Source organism: Cryptomeria japonica, chromosome 5 (genome assembly GCF_030272615.1).
Source record: "Cryptomeria japonica chromosome 5, Sugi_1.0, whole genome shotgun sequence".
NCBI lineage: Eukaryota > Viridiplantae > Streptophyta > Pinopsida > Cupressales > Cupressaceae > Cryptomeria > Cryptomeria japonica.
The window spans coordinates 648,270,110-648,283,717 of NC_081409.1; the positions used below are offsets into that span (position 1 = coordinate 648,270,110).

The following is a 13,608-nucleotide window of genomic DNA, read 5'->3' on the forward strand; positions in this document are numbered from 1 at the left end:
GAAAATTTTATAATTTATTTCACTAAATAAAATATTTGAGTAAAGGTTTTTGTGATAGTAAATTCAATAGATATCAATGTTATATTTCAAATAGAATTAGTTATAGCATCTCATAATTAAAAAAAAAAATAATATGGTTTTATTTTGAAAGGCACTAAAGGGTATACATGGTTAAAATCTCTCATGATTTGATATTTAAAAATAATTGCTAATGGATTAAAACTTAATGTGCCAATAGAAATTACATTTGGAAGTGGAGAATTTGCAAAAGAGGATGACACATTTAGAAAAATCATGCAAGTAAGAACTTCAATATTATTTTTAAATTTTTTAAATTTATGGTGTAGATTTAAGAATATGAAAAATATTTTTATGTAGTTTAAAAATAAGAAATATTAGTCTTATGATGCAGACATATGATTGGTGAAGATTTGGAATTATTAAACTTTAAGGAGTTACAACGTCTTGAGAAGCAAGTAAGTTTGGGTGCTAGGAAGATACATTCCAAAAAGGTAATGATAACAATATTTAAATTTTTATGATTTTTCACAGTGTTTCTTAAATATGATTTTAGTGTTACATTTACTTTTATTAATTTTCTGTAACTTTTGATTAGTATTATAAAAATCTCTAAATGAATGTTTCTCTCCATAGGAAAAAGTATTGAAAATATTAAACAAACTTCAAGTATGATTCATTCATTGGTTCCAATCAAAATTACATTATCTTATTGAGATCATGCTATGTGAACATTGCAAGATAAAACGTCACAAGAGTATGCTCGTTCTATAGAAATGAAGGTAGAATATATATATTTTTTTTAATAAAGTATTATACTTTATTATGAAATTATCATTTTTTATTAATTAAGTAGACAAACACCTTCTAGATTGTCTAAAAAATTGTGCATGTCTTCATATTTCATAGTACAACTAGATGTGATTAAACATAAATTTTTGGGCCTCTTGTGATCTTATATGATAGCATATAGTTATTTCCTTGCTAGATGCTTTATCTTACAACTTTTTCCATTATTTTGACTACTAAATTGAAGAGATTACTTTGGTAAGATTAAATTTTTAATACTTCCTAGTGTTAATCACATAGACATACTAAGAGGGGGTTGAATGAATATTGTCAATCCCAGATTACTTCAACATTAATTATCATTAATAACTTACTGAAACATCACAACTAGTCTCAATTCCAATTCATCAATAGTACCATTTACTAGTATTTCCTTAATCATTAAGCAATTTAAAAAATGATGAACATGAACACATGTTCACATAAGGAACACCAATTTTACATGGAAACCCAAAAGGGAAAAACCATGGTGAGAATAGGTCCTTGGATTTACTATCGAAATCCAATCTCACAAAAGATACGTGTTTAAATGATTTATAATATTATGTAGGCACTAACCTACTGGAGACATCAATCCCAATTATATTTGCAAGCACCAACATACGAAAGACACCAATCCCCTAATTCAAGATCTCAGCACAAACACAACATATGAGACACCAATCTATTATCTCAAATACATGAGGATATACCAAATATATGCTATGTTGACCTTCAAGTCTAAATGCTCAACATATTGTTGGCATTCTACACTCTTATGAGAATAGTTGATGTTGTCATTGATGGCAACCAACTGGAAACAAACTGGCAATCACCTGGCAACCCACTGGCAGTTATTGGCACCGACAACAAACTTCTACATCCACCGGCAGGCACTTCACCAGTAGCGGTGACAATGCATATCGGAACTCAAGCTGACATGGAATAAACTTTTGTTTATTGTTTTATAATGTAATTATCTCTTGTAAAAGCTGACATGGCATATTGTAAAAGACTCATATATGTATGAGATCTTTTAGGTCATTTTGATGATGTGAGAGAAAGGACAGATGATATTTTTGTATAAGGTGATATAGTTGACAGCGAAGGTTTTGGTTATAGACTAAGCTTAAATCAGTACGGAACTTGGCATAGTTGATGCTGATCTGAAGCAGTACATTGTATTGGATTTTGACAATCCATTTTGTAAGTCAGTGAGACTTCCATTTTGTAGTTGAGTAGTGAGCTCTAGGTTGCTAGCCTTCCTGCATGTGCTGGCCCCTCATTGTAAGTAATATTTATTCATTGGCTAGTGAGTGAATATTGTGGGTCACAAATCCCACCGAGGTTTTTCCCACACCTGGTTTCCTCGTTAATATCTTGTGTTATGGTGTGTTCTCTATTCTATCTCTGTTATTCTTATTTGTTGCATTAATTCTCATTTACCGGTACGCTGTTTTGGGATACAAAGTTCCTAATAAGTTTAAATATTCTCCTAACCGGTTAGACACTGATTCACCCCCCGTCTCAGTGTCTTTGGGACTCATTGATTCTAACAATTGGTATCAGATCTTGGTCCTCTATTTTCAAAAGCCTAACAACTTGAGGAAGATTCTAACACCGGTACAGATGGAGAACTTAAGAAAACAATTGGAAGGAGCTCTTGTAGATTATGATGCAGAGAAATTGAAGAATATCAAACTTGAAGATGATATAAGAACTGCACAGGAATTCATTAAAGGACTTCAGGAGAACTTTGCTATAGCACAAAATGAAAGGAAAGAACTTCATGAGAAGATGCAAAAAGATGATGATGAAAAGGAAACTCTTAGAGAACTTGCAAACAAGTTGAGATAAGAAAATAGTAATATGAAGAATGAAATGCAAGATATGACTATGAGGTTATGTAAAGATATTGAAGACAGGAAGAAGAATGAAGAAGACTTGACTATAAGACTCAATGATGCTAGAAATGAAAATCTAAGACTTAGTCATGAAAATGATATGCTAAAGACAGATCTGATTCACATGCAACATGATAAAATTGAGCTTATGAGACAAAAGACAAATTCTGTAAAATGAGTTGGCTACTGCAAATAAACACAAAGACAAATTCAAGAAAAGTTCAAAGGAGCTTGATGACATGCTGAAAAGTTAGAAACCTATTCGAGATACTAATGGACTTGGATTTGAAGTTGGAGAAAGTTCTGGTACTACAAACAATCTAGATCAGAACAAACCGGTAAGACAACCTAATGCTTATAAGTTTAATGGTAAATGTTTCAATTGTAACAAATATGGTCATAGAGCAAATCAGTGTAGATTCAGAAATAATCAGAATATTAATGCACCCACCGGTGTTCCAAATGCAACAAAGTTGGTCATAATTCAGAAAATTGTAGAATGAATGTGAAATGCTATGTTTGTGGAAGATATGGACATTTATCTAATCAATGCAGAACACAAACCAGCGTAGGACATGGAAAGGCTATTCAGAGGAATAATGTGACTTGTTATGCTTGTAACAAAATTGGACATATTGCTAAATTTTGTAGAAGCAAGACTTCATTGGCAAACAATAAAGGATCCAGTTTAAAAGCCAAAGAAAAGGTAGATGAGGTAAAGCAAGAATTTTCAAAACACTGAATTAAAAAGAGAGATCAGATATTGATGAAACTATCTCTATACTATTAGAACAGAGTAATCCTCCATCGACAGGAGATTCTTCATCCAACTAAGAAGAAACCCTTTGGGGGTATTGCAACAAGTTGAAAATCATGTAGATTACCCTTCGTTGATGGTGAGAAGATAGATTTCTTCCTTACCGGGAGATGTGTTAAGTTTTCACTTAACTAGAAAGCATTTAATGAGGTGGGTGGAAGAAATATCATTATAAATCAGCTGATTTCCCTCATTTTTTACTCACTGAACATTCAAATTAGCAGAGAGCACGAAAACTGAGCGAAGGTATTCAAGGCGAAGGTGCAGAGTGATTTCTTCAGCCATTTGGAATACTTTCAAGTAGTAAAAGGTATTTTTCAATAGCCTCTTCTTCTCCTCCCGAGTTTATTCCAAACCCTACCATTGTGGAAAATGTGAAATGCCCTAGGCCCGTATTTAAGATAATTCCCGAAATTGCTAAGCAAGATGACTTAATAGGGGCATTTTCAAAAACTCCTAAAGGTGTAGCATTTGTAGAAGACCATAGGATTTATATACATTGCAATATAGAAGAACAAGGTTCTGAGGAACTAATGAAAATGTTAACTAAGGTAATTTGTGATGTACATGGTGCTATTAAACCCGAACACAAAATTGTGGAAACTCTAGGTTTTATGGAAATTCTGAATATCCCTCAATTTCTAGAGGAAGTAGTAAGGATTGTATTAAGTAGAGCACATGGATAATTCTTATGGTTGGATTTTGTTTGCAAAATAACCGAGCAAGCAATTAGGGCAGTAATTGGTTTACCCTCAACCGGCAGCAGACCTGATAAAAGAAAGAAGATTTCCAATAACAAAGAGATAAGCCTAACCGGAGCAACATCTGACAATAGATCACTGTGAGTAGATGATATTAAGGACATTAATGTGAGATTTGTAAGTATGGTGCTTTACAAGGCAACACATACTAATAGACTCAACTTTGTTTCTAGTCTCTGTATACACAGTGCTTATGAGATGATAAACTACAATGCAGTGATAGATGTGTGTGAATGGCTCAAAGATAAGCTTATTGACAATTTGAAAAAGATCAAAGGAGATAAGAAAGGTACATTCTGCTTTGGAAATCTTGTGGTATGGTTAATGTTGTATTTCACTAAAGAGATCCCCGGTACAGGATCTAAAGACTTTGGTTATGATATATCGGTAGGAAAGCAACTACAGGAAGCTTTTACCGGCATGGGAACTGCTAGAGACAAAAACATTAAAGACTACTTTAAAACTTTCCAAGCTAAGATGAGAACTAGAGAAAGGTTACCACAGAGTGTAGTAGACAAATATGACAAAGAGATCTATTTTTTTATCAAAAGAGATGAGACATGGATGGAGGCAGTACTCCCTAGGACTATTTGGGTCACCGAAATGGGATATGAAGTAGATCTTACCATTTTGGAGACATATGCTAAAGCTTTACTAGAAGCACCGAGAGAACCATCAGAAAAAGTCTTTGGTAGTGTTGAGACTATTGAAGGAGATGTAAATTTGTTGAAGAAAAGAGAAAAATTCATTAGAGATGCTTCTAAGAAAGTGAAGGAAATCAAAGAAAATGTCATGAACCTTAGTGGCATATCAGCTAGTGAGCTTGAAGGACTTCAACCGGAGGCACATATTTCACCAGTTGACACATCTTCTGGAACAGACAGTGAGAAGGCAACAGAGTTTAAAAGAGTTGAAAGGAGGAAGAGAAAACCTTCACCGGGACCCTCTCCTTCACGTAAGAGAGCAAGGACTCCGAGAAAGAAACAATAGGCAGTAAGGGGACCACCCAAGAAACTGACACCAAAGAAGAAACAACAACTTGTTACCCCTTCTTTGAATGATTTTTTGAATGAGATAACTGATGATGGAAATTTGGCTAATGTACACAAAGTCTATAATACATTTAATTGATTCTGATAGGGAAAGCATTGAGAACAGTACTATCTTACACTTGGACATATATAAAAAGGTTTTAATTGAAGTTGTGGATGATTTACCTAATGAACTATATAGAAGATTGGAAGCAAAAAGGATAGCAGTGATGGAATTAGACAAGAAACTGAAAGTTGAAAAACTTCTAGCTGTACGTCCTGTTAATTCAAAAGAAGAAATTGATGAACTGATTTATGAGGCTAACCGATCCATTTTTGCCAGTGGGCACCGACAAGTAAGCTTAATGGTAGGAAGAGTAAAAGAGATTGTAGATGAGACTGCAGGTAATTGGGATATATTTTTTGTGGAGAAGGAAAAGCAAGAGGAAAAGAAATGACCAAAAAAGACATTTAAAGTGTATCAGAAGGACAAGGACAAGGGCAAAGGAAAAATTGGTGGAATTCCAAACATCAAGATTACTGACAATCTACTGCCACCACCTTTGGATACCACATCGATACACACAGATGATCTACCAGTTATTGGCACTGAAGGTATTACACATGATGATACAAATCTTGAATATGAGATACTCTTTACCATGAATGTGGATACTCAGGAAGTAGATATTGTTATGGATAAGGATAGTTTAGAGGTTAAGGAAGACAATGTTGACAGTGGCAACATGGCAAAAAAACTGGTACAAACTGTTGAAGTTGAGATCCCAACCCAAACAGAGCAACTGCCAGAAACTGGAAAACCTATTGAAGGTAAAGATGCTGGCACAAGGCCACCGGAGACAGAGATACCGATAGTTGAACTTTCAGGAAAACAATCTGAGGCAGAGGTACACATTGAAACAGAGAAACCGACAATCACTAAGACATTAAAATAGTTTGAGAAACCTTTGCAGGTTGATATGCAAACCTAGACTGATCCACCAGAGGAAAATGCAAGTAAAATGGTTACAACTGATGGAAGCACAAAGGTAATATAGGTAATTGGTCAAACATCTGACATATCTACAAGTGAATTCAGACCTACCAATGTTACAGAGGTACTTTTGGATTCAGTCAAGAAGATAACAAATTGCAATGCATTGGCCTACAAGGCAATTGATAACATTGTTCCTATTATTAAATTGATTGCACCAAATTGTAACATAGATCATATTAAGGATTCTTTAGGTAAATTGGACACATTGTCCAAATTTATTGTTGACAATGTAATAACCATTGATAAAGTGAATGAGGACACAATAAAGGAGAGAGTTGAAAAAGTGCAGGACAAATTCTTTGAAGACACCATAAAGAAGTGTACAAAACACTTGAATACATTATTACCGACAGCTAACTCTACAATTTTGGAGTACAAAGAGCTTCATAGGGAAACATGCAAACCTCACCTTTTGACAGTGGACATAGATAAGGAGATCAGTAGAACACAAAAATAAATCGATGACATAGCTGATAACATAATTGGTTCATCTAGATATATATCAGATTTTGAGTAGGAAATGGCAGGTTTTGAAGAAAAATTAGAGAAACTTGAGAAAGAAAAGGCAAGGATAGGGTCTGATGCCCGAGAACTTAAAAATAAACTTGGTCCCAAGTTGGACAATCTTAGTTCTCAAAGAATAGAAATATCTAAGGCATTACTTCAGGGAGAGCGATCACCGGAAGATCACATGCACTATCTCACCGACATGATCCAACAAACTAAGGCAACCTTGAATGACAGCAAAAGGTTTATGCAGAGTTTAAATCTAGTTTTGGCAGATATTTTTCAGATTGTAACCAATCGGTTATAGACTTTGAGGTGAAATTTTTGCACTCGTTTGACTATTTTTGACAACCTTTGTCATTGATGTCAAAGGGGGAGTAGTGGAGAGAAAAATGCTTATTCAGAGAAGATCATTTTCTCAGGGTGAGCACATCTTTTTGGAACCTTTTTGGACTTCAGTTTTTGGAACAGTTTTTGGATTTTTCTCATGAGTGTTGCCATCAATGCCAAAGGGGGAGATTGTTGTCATTCTACACTCTTATGAGAATAGTTGATGTTGTCATTGATGGCAACCAGTTGGAAACCAACTGGCAATCACCTGGCAACCCACCAGCAGTTATCGGCACCAACAATAGACTTCTACATCCACTGGCAAGCACTTCAACGGCAATGGCAACAATGCATACTGACACTCAAGCGAACATGGAATAAACTTTTGTTTATTATTTTATAATGTAATTATCTCTTGTAAAATCCGACATGGCATATTGTAAAAGACTCATATATTTATGATATCTTATAGGTCATTTTGATGATGTGAGAGAAAGGACGGATGATATTTTTGTATAAGGTGATATTGTTGATAGCGAAGGTTTTGGTTATAGACTGAGCTTAAATTGGTATTAAACCTGGCATAGTTGATATTGATCTGAAGCAGTACATTGTATTTGATTTTGATAATCCATTTTGTAAGTTAGTGAGACTTCCATTTTGTAGTTGAGCAGTGAGCTCTAGGCTGCTAGCCTTCCCGCATGTGTAGGCCCCTCATTGTAAGTAATATTTATTCATTGGCCAGTGGGTGAATATTGTGGGTCACAAATCCCATCGAGGTTTTTCCCACACCAGGTTTCCTTGTTAATATATTTTGTTATGGTATGTTCTCTATTCTGCCTCTGTTATTCTTATTTGCTGCATTAATTCTCATTTACCGATACACTGTTTTGGGATACAAAGTTCCTAATAAGTTTAAATATTCTCCTAACCGGTTAGACACTGATTCACCCCCCTCCCCCTCTCAGTGTCTTTGGGACTATCATTGATTCTAACACATATTATCTTATTTGCTTCAAAACACCTTCACACTATGCATTAAATCTTTAAATAAGCCCACATATTGAATAAACAATTTGAAAAACTTTTGCCAGTTATAACTTTTACTCATGGATAATCATTGATATGCACTCTACTAACTACATTGGAGTGAATTTGATTAGTAACATATATGTATCCCAATGATAATTACTATTTTATATCAACCTAGACGACATTTAAAAATATTTGTAAGTGAATCACATGCAAATATCTCAATCAAAGGTGTAGTCAGCTAGGTCCTAAAGCCCATACATTACTCTAGTAGTGGGAATACATGGTGTGTTATCCAATAATTACTATACTATCCCCAATGAACATCAAAATACTTGATCCAATTGATGTAAAGTGGAATACTTATGGTGCATATATTTAAAAAACCAAAACAAACTAAGAACATGTTTCAGTGAAAACTGGTAGAATGCAGTACAAAATAACTTTTTAGTGAAAACATAACAAAGTCTAAGAGAAGACTGTTGAAATACCAAAATATTAAGAGGGGGGGAGGCATGAATCAGTATTCCCCTTTAGGAAGATTAAAACTAAACTTCTAAAACTTATTATCAATTAACTTTAACCCAAAATAAATGCATGCAACATGACTATAATAAAAGAAATGGACAACCATAAGAGAGACTAGATTTTTATATGTGGAAAAAACAAATGGGAAAAACCATGGAGAGGGTTAACTCTCAAGAAAATATGAATAGTTATATGAAGATTACAAGGCTCACTATTAGAAGACTCACTGCTTGGAATACAATGGCTCATTGCCTGAAGGCTCATTGCCAAGAAATAGAGACAAAAAAAAATGAACTGAGAGAATTGCATCTACACATGCATGGGATTAGTTTCTGATTAGCTCAAATATCCAAACAACTTCTTGTAGAAGACCCTATCAAGAATCTCTGCAATTCTATCTCAATCTGCCTTCTCTAATTACTGTCGCACCAATTCTACCTTTCTCCTTCAACACATGCACTCATGAACACTCTTAATCACATTTTCACTTCCACATACTCATCCTCACATACCATTCATTATCATAATCATTATCATCATACCACAATCAGATCAGATCATAACACATATATATGTATTGGTATATGTATCAAGTCAGCCTTAAGAACACTTTCCCCAAGAATACTTCTTCAATGATCTTCTGCATGATTTCTTTCATGATTATTCCAAAGGTTAGATTACACGTTGGAAGCACCAAACCAAAAATAATAACAAAAACATTCAAGGTCATCTAGACCCAAAATGATGATATCCTCTAACTCTTGCAAGCATGCTTCCAAAGCACAAAAACATGATCCATATTGACACAAGGAAATTGAGATGATGAACAATGTATTTCTAAAATATCATCACTAGAAACCAAAATATGGAGGAATGTGGAGCACTGCAATCACTCTTGAACACCATCAATATTGAATACACTTCCAAAACACCAAAACAATTTCTACAACCAACACCAAAACTTAGACAATATGACAAGCACATCTACATACTCACAACACGCATTTCTGGAGCAACACATCATTAATATCTACAATGAGTACAACAATTGCACACATTTGTAACTCGATATCAATGACTGCAACACATCTACAACTAGACATACTAACGATGTTCTCCACCTTTATGCATACATACTTATCTTAAATATTTTGCATCATACATACATATCACTTCTTTGAAATACTTATACACACTGCTTTGCAACGCCTATACATGTTAAGTTTCTATATCTGGACCAATCTAGATGACATGGTTTGACATCAATGACAACCAAACATATATTTCTAACAATCTCCCCCTTTTGTCATTGATGGTCGTTGGTGTAATTATTTATTTATGTTGGATATTATTACACCTTACTTAAGTTTACTTAGGATAATGCATTTCATAGTAGTTTTCATATGAGACACTTGAGTGTTTGTGCCACATTGGGATAGTGTGTTGTAGGAGATTTCCACCTTTTATGGTGTGATCTTGTTATTACTTTATCATATCCACTTATTGTGGGATGATAATTCCACCTTCTATGGGTGGTACACCTCATGTAGAATATTCTACCATTTCTCCTACCTACCACACCTATTTCGTACCTACCCTTATTTCTCATTGAGCCACATGTCATGTTTGTGTGCTTACATATCCATATATCCTTGCCTTTATAAGCAGGCTCATCTACATTGTATGTAACAACAACTTTTGATGATCCAGTTGATCAGTATTTCATCTTGATAGAATACAATTTATTCCTATCATCTATTTTGTCTCTTTATTGTACTTTTCTTTGAGCTCTTGATCTTGGCAAAATATCACATGGTATCAGAGCCTGAAGAGCTTCATTGATTAGTCTTTTGGAGACATTTTGAAGATTCAATTTTTGGATTTGGGGATCTACATTTTTGGGGGGCATCCTATAGCAATTTGGACATCACGGTTGCATCCAGGAGGTTGTTTCCAGGAATTTTGAGTATAAACTCGACCATATTTGGTGAAGGAAAAAATTTCGCCTATTCTGGTATATTGTACAGATTTGTCAAAAAAATCATACTTTTTTATTTCGGCAAAAAATTTCAATTTTTAATTTATAAATTTGCAAAATAAACTTTCTTCGGACTTTACATTGTAAAAGTTATTTTAAAGTTGAATAGAGTTTATTCCTATCATTCTTTAGAGGTTGACATGATTGTGGATACTTTTGTACAACAATTGGAGGAAGTCTCTTTGTTCTTTGAGGAGACATGTGAGTCTTTGGCTATTGTTTTACATTCATCTCCACTAGATCTTGGAGTGCCTTTTTCAGTAGTGTGGAGTAGTTCACCACCTTTGGAGGGGGTACATTTCAGCATCGACATGGGGACACTTAAGCACTTTTCAGAGATTCCATTCATCATTAGTTTTTTTCTACATCTTCCCTACGTGATTGAGGAGACTTCATGGATACACCTTTGGTTTTGTTTCTTCCCAAGGGAGGAACGTTGTTCGATGGTTGTGGAGGAGTTTCTTCATTCATCTTCGAGCTTCTACCATTGGTGCAGATTCTACATTGAGGGGGGGCTACCTAGCTTCTCTTCTTCTCTCATATGGGGGGGACTTTTTCCTCACATGGGGTTTTGTTCCTGACATACTTCTTTGAGAGTTCTTTGTATATAGTTTTCATCTTTTTTGGGGGGGGAGGGTTTTTTCCCATTAGGCTTTTCTCTCTTTCCCCGCTTTAAGAGAGATTTCATTAGTTTGTGTGCATTTGCATTTGTACATGGGTACCTATTATGGCCATATAGTTGGGACTCATCTTGCATTTCTTAGTTGCATTGTAGTCTTAAGTGCATTCCCCTAAGTTGCACTTAAGGGGGGGGTGTTGGTATAATTATTTATTTATGTTGGATATTATTACACCTTACTTAAGTTTACTTAGGATAATGCATTTCATAGTAGTTTGCATATGAGACACTTAGGTGTTTGTGCCACATTGGGATAGTGTATTGTAGGAGGTTTCCACCTTTTATGGTGTGATCTTGTTATTACTTTATCATATCCACTTATTTTGGGATGATAATTCCACCTTCGGTGGGTGATCCTCCTCATGTGTAATATTCTACAATTTCTCCTACCTACCACACCTATTTCCTACCTACCCTTGTTTCTCATTGAGCCACATGTCATGTTTGTGTTCTCACATATCCATATAGCATTGCCTTTATAAGCATGCTCATCTACATTGTATGTAACAATGACTTTTGATGATCCAGTTGATCAATATTTCATCTTGATAGAATATAGTTAATTCCTATCATATATTTTGTCTCTTTATTGTACTTTTCATTGAGATCTTGATCTTGGCAAAATATCACAATGGCAAAACACATATAACCACTTTTCTCCCCCTTAAAAATATATTCTCTATTTTTCATATCTCTCCCCCTTAGGAAATGACAATATTTCTCCCCCTTTGACATCGAGGACAAAAAGTAACAACAAAAAGGTTACCACAAAACTGTATTTCCCAAAAAAAGTCTTTCAATTGTGCTTCACATTTAGGTTAGCACCCGCCTTAGTGTGTTGCATTTTTCATTTTTAAATTCCTTTTAAGCATTTAATTAATTAATTTTATTAAATCTAAAGTCTTTTTTATCACTTCATACATCATAAATTTCGGCCTTTAATCTTAAGTGTGCCCCTTTTTATTTTATCCTTTTAATCAATCAATTCATCAAAACCCTGATTAAGTCCTATTTTGACCTTTAAGGCCCAATTTTGCATATCTAAACACCTTGAATTGTCGCATTGAGCTAGAATTGACTTTGTAATCATGATACCATGCATCCCTAAGAATTTGGAAAAAAGTATGTCGGACCATATTGCGGCATTCAAGTTCCAACATTTTCTGTCTTAAATTTGGGATTATGTTTTGGTGGTATTATAATGTTTAAATCCATCTTCGTATGAATATATATCAATTCTAGGTCGTCCTTTGATCAAAAACAAAGTTAGGGTTTCATATATATAGCCTTTGCTTTCCTTATTTGAAGGATCCAACAACTCTAGCAATTAAAGGAGCCTCTTGTGAAGTGAAAGTGCATATTACGTGAAGTCTTCAATCAGAAAATCAATCATCTATCAAGTCTACATCAACCATTTTCATTATCCATTGAAGATTTAAAGATATTGAAGAATAATAGGAGATCACTGACTGTTGATTGGCTTGTACCTCTCCCTTAGGGTTTGGTATGGTTTCATGCTATTTTTATATCTTTATATGAGTTTCACAGCACTTGTTTTTATATATACATTATTGCTTTGGATCCATTGTTACATTTGTGATTTGAAGTACTCTCATTTACATCGAGGGTTTATACTCATAAGATAGGGTAGAACTCTGATTCTTGTATTTTATCTCATTTAGGATCATGTAAATACATGAGATTCTAGCGCACACATTTTCAATATATTATTGGCTATTTGTGGATGTCTAAATCACCAAAACAAGGGGTTTAACTAAGACAAAACCCTATATAGCCACCCAAACACCATTTTTCAAGTTGTAGGTGTAGGTACAGACATCTGACGGAGCTACTATCTTTCGAAAAGCCAAAATTCATAGTCACAGTCCTAAGTCCAGAAGGAGACCCCAAATCATTAGGACCATAGCTCCCGACACTCTGGTATAGGACTAGAGCACCCATCTCCCTAGTCCTCAACACTTTTGAGCAGTCTTTAGCAGTTCTGCATCTTAGGGCTTCAACAAGTAGTTTCTAGAGGTTCAGTTTAGTACAATAAGGGGGACTAGAGTGCTCTGGTC

At 34.6% G+C, this 13,608-nt stretch overlaps 1 protein-coding gene across 1 annotated transcript in view; it reads left to right on the forward strand.

Moving 5' to 3' along the window:
• LOC131078483 (MADS-box transcription factor 14-like) overlaps positions 1-13,608 on the forward strand; it is a 102,960-nt gene that overhangs the window by 16,115 nt on the left and 73,237 nt on the right. Inside the window, exons 2-3 of the mRNA XM_059220240.1 lie at positions 239-300; positions 413-512. Of these exons, the coding sequence (XP_059076223.1) occupies positions 275-300; positions 413-512 (126 nt within the window). The 5' untranslated portion in view covers positions 239-274. The remainder of the gene's footprint in view (positions 1-238; positions 301-412; positions 513-13,608) is intronic.